This window comes from Trichosurus vulpecula, chromosome X (genome assembly GCF_011100635.1).
Source record: "Trichosurus vulpecula isolate mTriVul1 chromosome X, mTriVul1.pri, whole genome shotgun sequence".
In the NCBI taxonomy this organism is placed as follows: domain Eukaryota; kingdom Metazoa; phylum Chordata; class Mammalia; order Diprotodontia; family Phalangeridae; genus Trichosurus; species Trichosurus vulpecula.
Window position 1 is genome coordinate 1 of NC_050582.1, and position 10,358 is coordinate 10,358.

The window sequence follows — 10,358 nt, forward strand, 5'->3', positions numbered from 1 at the left end:
TGGCCCTCAGTTTACCCACCTCCGAAATGAGGATTCGTCAAGATGGCCTCTCAAAGTTCCAACCCAGAATCCTGTGATCTTGTTTGTTGGTGGCCTGGGGAGGCACAGCATGGCCTGCATGGGCATGGAGGCAAGGCCAGGATTGGGTACCTCCTCTAGGGAGCCTCCAGGCTTGCTGCTGGTATGGGGTTCTAATGGGATTCATATCCTGTCTCCCCCACACCAGGTACATAGTGTTTGAAGGAGAAGAAGGCCAGGATGCTGGGGGCCTTCTCCGAGAGTGGTACATGATCATCTCCCGAGAGATGTTTAACCCCATGTACGCCTTGTTCCGGACCTCACCTGGTGACCGGGTCACCTACACCATCAATCCCTCTTCCCACTGCAATCCCAACCATCTCAGCTACTTCAAATTTGTTGGACGCATTGTGGCCAAGGCTGTCTATGACAACCGGCTTCTGGAGTGCTACTTCACCAGATCTTTCTACAAGCACATCTTGGGCAAGTCAGTCCGGTGAGGAAATGGGCGTGCTGCCACGCCAGGCCTGGCTGAGATTAATGTTGCTCCCCCGCCCCCCAGCTCCTCTCACCCTCTTTTCATAGTGGGTTGTGCTTGTCTTTAGGTACACAGATATGGAAAGTGAGGACTACCACTTTTACCAGGGCCTGGTTTACTTGCTGGAAAATGATGTTTCCACTCTTGGCTATGACCTCACTTTCAGCACTGAGGTAACTGGGCAGAAAGATGCCCTGGGATTGTTTGTGAGCCCATGAGGTCCCATGTCTGGGATATTTCCCCTCCTCCATCCCCCACAGCCCATGCTTGTGACATTGGTAAACCGAGCTTCCTATGAGACCTTAAAGAGTTCGGGTGGGTAGGGAGTGACCACCTACTATGTGCCAGGCCCTGTGCTAAGCTTTGGATCCTCACAACCACCCTGGGAGAGAGATGCTGTTCTCATCTGTATTTGGCAGCTGAGGAAACTGAGGCAAATAGGGGTTAAGTAACACAGTCAGTGTCTGAGACCAGGTATGCACTTGGGTGGTCCAGTCCTCTGTACACTGTGGCACCACCTTGATGCCTCAAGAGAAACAGTTCACCAGACCTTGTTCACTTTAAGTAAATCAGAACCAAAAAAAGCCAGTGGTCTTTGAGCAGGGTGGCATGAAGGCCCCTGCCCATCGGGACCAGGCACAAATCCCATCTACAGGGGGAGGGTCACTTGTCTGCTAATCGTGGTTGAGGTGGGTGCTCTTATTTTAAGGTTCAAGAGTTTGGAGTCTGTGAGGTTCGGGACCTCAAACCTAATGGAGCCAACATCCTGGTAACTGAAGAGAACAAGAAGGAATATGTGCACCTCGTGTGCCAGATGAGGATGACAGGTACTCCTTGGGGGGTGAGGAGCTTTTTTGTGTGCGCGGGGTGGGGGGGGGCACACACGCATGCATTCACACATGAGCAAGAGCCATACCCTCTCAAAATCCATCTCCTCCTTAGAAATAAAAAGCTTGAACTAGACCAACTAAAACAGCCCCTTCCCAGTTGAACTCAGCACAGGTGGAAATCCGAGGAGTAGAACAGCAGGCTCCCTCACTGGGAAGGGGATGGGGAGGTGTTGTAGCTCCCAGGGTGATGTTGGGGCTTTTCTTACCTACAGGAGCTATCCGAAAACAATTGGCAGCCTTCTTGGAGGGTTTCTATGAGATCATCCCCAAGCGCCTCATCTCCATCTTCACAGAGCAGGAGCTGGAACTTCTCATCTCGGGCCTGCCCACCATAGACATCGATGACCTGAAATCCAACACAGAGTATCACAAGTACCAGTCCAACTCCATCCAGGTGAGTGAGCCTTCAACAGGTTCTCGGGCTCATCCCTTGGGAAGCTTCTGAAGTCGCCCATTAATGTTGACAATGATCATGAGTGAGCACAGCAAAGAGGAGGAGAAGGAAGGGCCCTGAGACCCTGTTGGAATGATCGACCTTCCAGAGCTGAGAGACTGAGCCTCTCTCACATGGTCACGGGCTTCCTTTAATGGCCAGAGAATCTTGGGAATGAGCATCGCTTCCTTGTCCTCCCTCATTTTCTTTTGCTGAATAAGCAGAAAGCAGAGACTTGCTGTTCTGGCAAGGACATTAAACACCCCTTAGCCTGAAGACCCTCATGTCAATGAGAGAAGGAAACGGAGCCAAAATGTGAGCAGTTAATCACTTGGGCTTAGAGTGAACTAGAGGGAGAAAGGGGCCAGGAAGTGCCTGCTACGTGCCAGGCACTAGGCTAAGTCCTGTGAAGAGTCAAAAGCAAAAACCATCCTGGTTCTGAGGAGCTCATGTGAGAAATTGGAGATGATTCCGAAAGAAAAACACTGGGATTGGGACAGGGGCCCTCTAAAAGATAGGAGTTTATCTAACTGGGACTTAACTGTGTTCCATCATTACTGCTGACCTCCAACCTCCCATCTATAGCTGCATATCTGGTAGCCATCCCAGAACCAAAGTTGCCATCTTGCCTGCCTGCCTTCCGTTTTACTCTAGAAACTGACCCCATCTCCCCATGCCTCAGGCTCCTAACCTAGGAGTCATGCTGGCCTCCTCCCTAGGTCTCAGCCTTCACATCAGTCTGACAGCCAAGGCCTGTCCATTTCACCTCTGCAGCATCTTCTCTGACATGGCCCCTCACTCCTGGAGTATTGCTGTAGCTGCTGGGGCGGGGAATCTGCCTGCCTCATTGTCTCCCCACTCCAGTCCATCCATCATTCAGTCGCCAAAGTGATCCTCCCAAAGCACAGGACGGACCGTGCCACTGTCCTACTCAGTAAACTCCTGGGGCTTCCTCTGGCTTCCAGGTTCAAATACAGAATGCTCCTCCCCCCTTTCCAGTCTTCTTACACCTTGTATTCTTGGCTGCTCCACCACCAAGACCCTCCATCTCGGGCCTCTGGCCATTTGTTCTGGCTGTTTCTCATGCCTGGAATGCTCTCCTGCCTCATCTCTGCTTCCCAGCATCTCCTCCAGAAGGTCTTTCCCAGCCTCTCTTAATTCTAGTGTCTTCCCTCTCTTCATTATTTGCCATTTAGCCTGTGTTTAGCTGGTTTGTATCTGTTTGCTTGTCTCCCTGTTAGATTGGGAGCTCCTCCAGGGCAGGGGCTGTCTTTTGCCTCTTTGTGTAACCCTAGCACATAGCAGGCACTTGACACTTGCTTATTCACTGAGCTGACTTTGACTTGACAGCCGGAAGGTAGATAAGAGGAGAGGGATCATTCCACAGAGAGGGGGTAGAACTACGGTAGAATTTGAATGGAGACTTGGAGGCTGTCTCTCACTTGTTAGATGGGGAAGTGGGGAGAAAAGATTGGCTTCAGGCTGCACCAGGCCCCAAAGGCAGGCCTAGAATTTGAGCCTCTTGATCAGCAGCCCACCCTTTGGTGCTCAGTCCAGGTGTCTTCTCTCTTTAGATTCAGTGGTTCTGGAGAGCCCTGCGTTCTTTTGACCAGGCTGACCGTGCCAAGTTCCTCCAGTTTGTGACCGGCACCTCCAAGGTGCCTCTCCAGGGTTTTGCAGCACTTGAGGGCATGAACGGCATTCAGAAGTTCCAGATCCACCGAGATGACAGATCCACAGACCGGTTGCCTTCAGCCCACACATGGTGAGAATGGTGGCATGATGGCAAGAGGGGGAGGAGTATGTACAGAATTCAAGGGTTAGCAATCACTGACTGACTCCCTGTGGTCCCATTCTTGTAGTTTCAATCAGCTGGACCTGCCGGCCTATGAGAGCTACGAGAAGCTGCGCCATATGCTGCTGTTGGCCATCCAGGAGTGCTCGGAAGGCTTCGGGCTGGCTTAGACCCAAGGGTCTGCCGCTGCCACCCTGTTACTTTTATCTACTGTCAGACTTGGGGATAGGGAGTGGAAAAAAAGCGGGGAAACCCTTACACACAAGACCCCACAAAAAACGTTTTACAAACCTCAGAAGGAAACTTAAGCAGTAATCAACCAACCGCCCAGCCCTTGTCCTGCCCCTTCCCCAGTGCGCTCACCCCAAGCTGGCAGCGGCTGCCCCCCGGGCCCTGCAACTCCCTTGGAAAATTAGCTGTGTTGAAACTTGAAGCATTTGGATGGGGGAAGAAGCGGAAAAATTATATATATATACATATATATATATATATATTTTTGGTTCTGTTTGCATTTCTTAATTCGTGCTTGGAATGTGTTGGTGCGCACATTTATGAGTCAGTGGGAGGGGATCAGCATCGGCCTCCCCGGCTCCAGGTGAGGGTTACAATAAAGCGTTCTTGGCAAGACCTCCCTCTTCCCAAGCCTATGTTTCTTCTGCTTCTCTGCCACCAGCCTTCGGAAAAGGGGTTTTTCTTAAAGGTTTCTCATTGATCGATCCTGGCTTTCCTCAAGAGAAGAGGGCTCAACTTTCATCTGCCAAGGATGCCCCAGGTGGAGCCTTCATTGATCATGTGATCATGGCCTCCTCCTAGAAATAAGGAAGTGCTCGGATCCCAAAGTGATGAGGCCAGCCCCTTTTTGGTCTGACGGGTGGCCCCACCCACCCTGGGCCTGGGCCTGGGCCTGCCACCATCCTTGCAGATGGGAGGAGGAGGGTGCTGGGGATAGCTTGAGATACCTCCGGCTCTTGGGGAGGGTTGGGCCTGCCTTTCCAGCTTTTTCTTTATTTATTCAGTGAACTCTTAAAAAAGATGAACTTTCCAATTCTGGAATTCATCTAAAGCTGTAGAGTTTAAGGGAGGCAGGGGGAGGGGCTGCACGAGGATCTAGCCAGCTGCTTTGTGAAAGGAACGGAATTCGGCGCCGGGAGCGGAGGCCAGGGCTCGCCTCCCCCAAGGCCTGGGTCCCTGACCAGCCGAGCCCGACTAAGCAGTATTGATGGAATTGGCTTTGCCCCACCCCCAGGCTCCGGAGGAGGAAAAGGAGGAGAAAGGACCCAAACACCTCAATAAAGCTTTAGTTTGAAAGAGACCCGGGCGGTGGGTTGTTCTTGTGTGTCTGCGCGCCTGTGTGTGTGTGCCACCGTGTGTCCGCGTCTGCCAGTGTGTGTACAATCCAGGGAGTGACGAGGGGGCGCGCGCTGCCGCGTGATCAGGGGCGGGGCCGGGTTGGGGGCGGGGCCCGCGGGGTCACAGAGGGCCCCCTCCCGCCGCTGCTATGAAACCAGCCTTCGAGGCTGCCCACCGCCAGAGTCTGGCCGCAGGACGGTTGGAGGGAGGGAGGAGAGACGGCATCCCGACCCCGCCACGCCTAATTCGGGCGCTTCCCCTCCCTCGGCACCGGCGCGAGGCGCTGAGCTACCGAACAGCGAGCAAGCACGGAGGACGGCAGGGGAACCATTGCATTCCTCCTAGCCGCCAGTCTACCCGTCCCCCCGAACTGTCAAAGGCGTGGACGAAGAGGGAAGGAGGGAGGGAAGGAGGGAGGGAGGGAGGGAGGGAAGAAACACCCGGGGACAGTGGCCATGGATACTCCTCGAGCCCTGTCTTACAGTGGCGACCTTGATCTAGCAGAGGTGAGCCCTCCCCCCATGGGGTGGCAGAGCCCCTGGTGAGGCAGCCCCTCAGGTGACCACAGGGGAGCCCTGCCTCCACTCCCCTCTCCTCCACGGGCCAGGGGCCCCTTCCCTTTCTCCAAAGGTCTGGGGAGGGGGGTGGGTGTCAGGAAACTCATTTAAGCCTTAACCTTTCTTTGCTCTGCCTTCGCCTATGCTGCTCATCCTCTACCCACTCGCCCTCTGCCCGATGCTGCCTGCTAGGCTACCTACAGCCTTCTGCCCGCTGCCGCCCACTCACAGCTGTCCATTCGGAAGAGAAGAAAGGGAGGGTGGACCATGAGCAGCGACTCCATGCTCCCTTATTATACAGCAGCCAGTGGGCGCACTGTGGGCATGTTCAACACGTCCATGGGGGAGCTGCAGAAGCAGCTGTACAAGGGGGAGTACGATGCCTTCAAGTATGCCCCCATGTTTGAGAGCGACTTCATCCAGGTGCCTCCCGTGGAAAGCAGTGGGGTTGGAGCTCGAAGCCAGGCCCCTCCCACCCCGAAGTCCTCAACCTTGCCCACCCACCCGCACTACCTCTGGGCCCAGGCTCCTCATGCCCTGCTGTTCCCACCCCCCCCTCACCCCACTGGCTGTCCCAGCCTTGTGCTGCTGGTGGTGGTGGTGGCAGCATTCGGTGTCTAAGTGAGGCAGATCCGTGAATCCCAAATCTGCCCATGGGTCGAATGGAGGCACAAGGACAAGACTTGGCTGAGCAGGACATGTTGGGGTCTGGGAGGATTCCACTTAAGAATGGGGTGGGGAGGGAAGGGAAGGCCTCAGATACCAAGCAGCCAGGAGGTTTGAATCACCCATCAGCCTTAGATTATGTCCATCCAGAGGTGGAGGAAGAGGAGCTCTTTAGAACCGAGCCTCTGGTCCCTTCCCCCTGCAGATCAGCAAGAGAGGGGAGCTGATTGATGTGCACAACCGAGTCCGCATGGTGACCGTGGGCATTGCATCCACCAGCCCAATATTGCCTTTGCCCAATGTCATGCTACTAGCCCGGCCTGCTGCATACATTGAGGCCCAGCCCCCTCCACAGGCCAGCTCCAAGAGCAAGATGCGCAACCCTCACCCTTCCAAGACCCTGGAGTTGACCAGGTGAGCCAGCCACCCTTACCAGAACAGCATTGATGAGCTCAGATAACCTCCTGCCAAACATGCCAGCCAACATGGCCTTAACCAAGCCATTTAGAGAGTAACCAGATTTAGGTCAAGGAACGAGGGTTCAAAACCCATGGACTTCTGAATGATGAGATGCCCCATTTCCATCTCTCTCTCTCACCTGGCAAATGAGGTGTCGGCTCCAAGCAGAGCCTGCACCCCCAGTGTGACAAACGGATGACCAGGCCACTCAAGGTCTCAGGCAGCCAGCAATGGGCAGGGTGGGGGTTGGAGGAGGAGGAGGAGGAGGAGGGAGGAGGACTGTGGAACATACTTCGTTTCTGGGGTGGGGGGCTATAGGCTACTCCCCCTGAAGTTTGTGAAGATTTCTGTCCACGACCGTGAGAAGCAGCAGCTTCGGCTGAAGCTGGCCAGCGGACGATCATTCTACCTGCAGCTCTGCCCACCTTCCGATGCCCGGGAGGACCTCTTCTCCTACTGGGAGAAGCTCATCTACCTCCTGCGGCCACCTGTCGAGGGCTACAGCAGTACCCACGCCATTCCAGCGGGGGATGGGGTTGAAGTGCCTGTTTTCATGTCCAAAGAGAAATCGCCTGTGAGTCAAGCTGTAGAAGGACCCAAATTGGGCCTTGCCTGGCCTGTCTCTGAGGGCCTCCCTAGATCACTCACCTAGATCACCCATGCTGGAGAATGGGTGGGGAGGGGGGAGTAATGACCAATTTGGTAAGTGTTCTTGGCCAAGCCTTTCAGCTAACATGCCTTCTAGCTAAGCCTTCCAGAGTTAACATGTCCAACTTTTGCTTAGGCCTCTGTCCTAGGGTAGGGGAGAAGGAAGACCTTGATTGCCAACCCCAATCCCAGCCAGGAAAACGGGGGGGGGGGGGGGGCGGGAGGAGAGTTGGCAAAGATGTGTCTTCTTTTAGGAATCAGCGCCCCCACCCCATATACACACAACATTCACCAGAATAGACACATGTTACAAGTCCTAGAATTCCTCCTCCATTCTAATGGCGTGAGAGGATGACTCCTGACCCTTGACCCCCCACCTGTTTCTTTCCTCTTCTGCCCCTCACACTATGGACCTCGGTCCCAGGAGCCAATTCTACACAGTGAAGATGAGCAGGACAAAGTGAGTATCAAGAGTCTTCACATGATGCCTGACATCCCGGGCCAGGATGAGACGGCAGCTGCAGCCGGGGAGGGCTTTCCTAGCCCAGGAGGCACTGAGAAGGACCTGATGACCCATCACTACACCATCCAAGGGGTGCCCAGCATGTCCCCCCCCAGTACACCATCTGTCCCAAGCATTGCCGTGGCAGCTGCTGCCAGCAGGGGTCCTGCCAGCAAGGCCATGGCTGGGGGCTCCCCAGGCATGGGGGCAGCCACAGCAGGCGGGCAGGGGCCTGGTGTAAGTGTAGCCCTGGCTGGGACTGCAACTGGGCAGGTAACAGAGACCATATCTGCTGGCAGTGTGAGTCTAGTGCTGGCTGGCGCTGCCAGCATGTCACCAGACTCCGTGAGCATGGCTTCGGCGGGCACTGGCAGCCGGACCCCCTCGGGCCACGTAAGCATGGCCTCTGCTGGAGCTGGGAGCATAGCTGTAGCAGGCATAGGAACCATCATGCCACTTGGGCCCGAGTCCCCCCTTGTGTCAACCTTACAGAGTGAGGGCTACATGAGTGAGCGAGATGGAAGTCAGAGGGTGACCATGGCCAACCCCAAGGCATCCAAGGAAGGGAGGTCAGCTCGGAGGCACTCCCGGCACAGAGAAGGCCGAGCCCGCAAAGGGGCTGAGAAGGACGGCAGCAGTGGTCACAGAAGGTCATCCCGGAGGGCTGTGACTTCCAAGGAGACTCCCAAATCCAGCCACCGGCCCCGGGGAAGCCGCCACAGCCCACCTTCCCGCAAAGCCACCAGCCCATCTGTAAAGGATTCCAGGTGAGAGGAGTTGCTTGACAGCTAGCTATGCATGCCCCCACTTTCACATCCCCTCAAAAAGAAGGATCCTAACAGGGGATTTCACATTTCCTAGAGAAGGTCTTTTTTTTTAATAGAGTTGAATTATCTCTGTTATTCCACCATTTTCTTCAGGGAGAATCTGGTAAACAAAATGTGAAGGAGTAGAAAGGTTTTTTCTTTTTAAGACTCAGAAGATCTTAATTATTTTATTAACTGTTTGGTTAGCCTTCATCGTCAGTCTAACTTTGGATGTCTTCTCTGCCTTGTCCTATGCTTCCAGGACCTCTCACAAACCGGGGAAGAGTAAGAGTTCAGCCAGCGCCCCTCGTAAGCCACTTTCTGCTCATCCTCTGTCCTTCCCAGCTGACAGAAAAAGGGAGGAGGAGTGGGGAGGAGAAGGAAGACACCAAGGCAGGTCTGTGTGACCCCAGAACCAAAGCACCTTGGTCTCTCACTTGCTTCTCTTAATGTCCCAGTTCCAGCCGCTGCCCCAACTAAGAAACCCAGCCGTATTGCCTCCTTCCTGCGCAGCTTCTCCCGCTCTAGCCAGAGCACCAAAAGCACCTCAGTCCTCACCAACGTGGGGGACACAGCTGAGACCTCCAAGGCCTCAGTCACTGAGATTGACATGAGCACCATCCTGGAGAATGTGGAGAGTACAGAGATAGAGATGGAGACCATCACACAGATGCTGTTACCGCCAGCGGCAGAGGAGGACAAGGAGGAGCAGCAGCTGGAGCTGGTCAGCCTGCTCATGGACTCAGTGGGAGACTCTCAAGGGCCTGCACCAACCCTTCTTCCCTCCCCGGAGTCCCAGCATTAGCCAAGCCTCCCAGCCAGGGCCACAGAGAAAAGCCGGCAGGCTCGGGAATTAAAGAATCGTGTTTGGCCCCATGACTGGCTAATTCTCCATCCTTTAAAGCGTGGACAGACTTCCCTCATCTGTTCCTTTGCCTTCCTCCTCCTCCTCTTCTTCCTCCTCCTCCTCCTCCTCACCTCTGGCTGAATCAGCTGACACTTGAGTGTAGCTGAAAAGGGGGTGTGGGCTGGGCTGCAGCAGGAGCAGGAAGAGCCACCCTGCCACGAGGACAGCGACTGATGGTGCCGACGACGTCACAGTGGGGGGGCCCTGTGACCTCAAAGGTTCCGCAGCGGGTAGGGCTTGAGCATCCTCGGCACTGAGGACGCCATCCCAGCCTGTGGACACGAACAGGACGATGAGGGTTCTTCTGGGCTTCTGTGGGCTAAGCCTGGTTCTCTCCTGTGCTGCTGGCTGTAAGTCCCAGGAAACACAGCACAAACCAGTGAGACAGGAGACATAAATGAGGTCTCCTTTCTTCTCTCCCTCCCAAGCCTGGCCACCCCCTCCCCTCTCTCTCCCTCTCTTCCCGTCCTCTTAAAACAAAACATAACAAGAAATGTATTCCAGGGAGATGATGGGCTGGGGATTGCAGGGAGGCTATTGGTCTTGGGGAGAGCTCAGGCTCTACTTCATGGGCCCTGCCATGCCACCTTCTCCATCCTTCCCACAACTATAGTCTCCAGCCCTCAGGAGTCAAAGCAGGACTGGGAAACCTTAAGGCCAAGAAGCAATCAGGTCGCGGGCAGCCACAAGGAGGCGCCATGGCTGGTGTCTGTGGCTGGGGTCTGCCAGGGGGTGCTCCTGAACCGCTGGTGGGTCCTCTCCACTGCCAGCTGTCTGAAAAATGTGTAC

The 10,358-nt window shown here is 55.0% G+C and overlaps 2 protein-coding genes across 3 annotated transcripts; both read left to right on the top strand.

The window, feature by feature from the left end:
* Positions 1–209: 209 nt before the first annotated feature.
* On the top strand, positions 210–4,301 carry LOC118832948 (E3 ubiquitin-protein ligase HUWE1). Its single transcript, XM_036740343.1, has 6 exons — positions 210–514; positions 624–729; positions 1,266–1,383; positions 1,659–1,840; positions 3,454–3,644; positions 3,742–4,301. Exons 1-6 carry the CDS (start codon positions 288–290, stop codon positions 3,842–3,844), a joined length of 927 nt encoding a protein of 308 aa, XP_036596238.1. The 5' UTR covers positions 210–287; the 3' UTR covers positions 3,845–4,301.
* Positions 4,302–5,163: 862 nt separating this feature from the next.
* On the top strand, positions 5,164–9,671 carry LOC118832772 (protein FAM71A-like). 2 transcript variants are annotated; one of them, XM_036740116.1, is made up of 7 exons: positions 5,164–5,530; positions 5,774–6,004; positions 6,453–6,661; positions 7,025–7,280; positions 7,779–8,623; positions 8,925–8,971; positions 9,121–9,671. In XM_036740116.1, the coding sequence occupies exons 1-7, from the start codon at positions 5,480–5,482 to the stop codon at positions 9,465–9,467; spliced, it is 1,986 nt and encodes a 661-aa protein (XP_036596011.1). In that variant the 5' UTR covers positions 5,164–5,479; the 3' UTR covers positions 9,468–9,671. The 2 variants fall into 2 exon arrangements, with proteins under 2 accessions (XP_036596011.1, XP_036596012.1); XM_036740117.1 differs by lacking the exon at positions 5,774–6,004 and having other exon boundaries at positions 5,462–5,530.
* Positions 9,672–10,358: the final 687 nt, after the last annotated feature.

What these genes read in the sequence shown, in the direction of transcription:
- LOC118832772 (XM_036740116.1), top strand. Translation starts at nt 5,480, where the DNA reads ATGGATACTCCTCGAGCCCTGTCTTACAGTGGCGACCTTGATCTAGCA. An exon ending in TTGAGAGCGACTTCATCCAG is followed by an intron (nt 6,005 to 6,452) that starts GTGCCTCCCGTG and finishes TTCCCCCTGCAG; the next exon opens with ATCAGCAAGAGAGGGGAGCT. An exon ending in GAGTTCAGCCAGCGCCCCTC is followed by an intron (nt 8,972 to 9,120) that starts GTAAGCCACTTT and finishes TTAATGTCCCAG; the next exon opens with TTCCAGCCGCTGCCCCAACT.
- LOC118832948 (XM_036740343.1), top strand. Translation starts at nt 288, where the DNA reads ATGATCATCTCCCGAGAGATGTTTAACCCCATGTACGCCTTGTTCCGG. An exon ending in ACCTCACTTTCAGCACTGAG is followed by an intron (nt 730 to 1,265) that starts GTAACTGGGCAG and finishes TCTTATTTTAAG; the next exon opens with GTTCAAGAGTTTGGAGTCTG. An exon ending in TTGCCTTCAGCCCACACATG is followed by an intron (nt 3,645 to 3,741) that starts GTGAGAATGGTG and finishes CCATTCTTGTAG; the next exon opens with TTTCAATCAGCTGGACCTGC.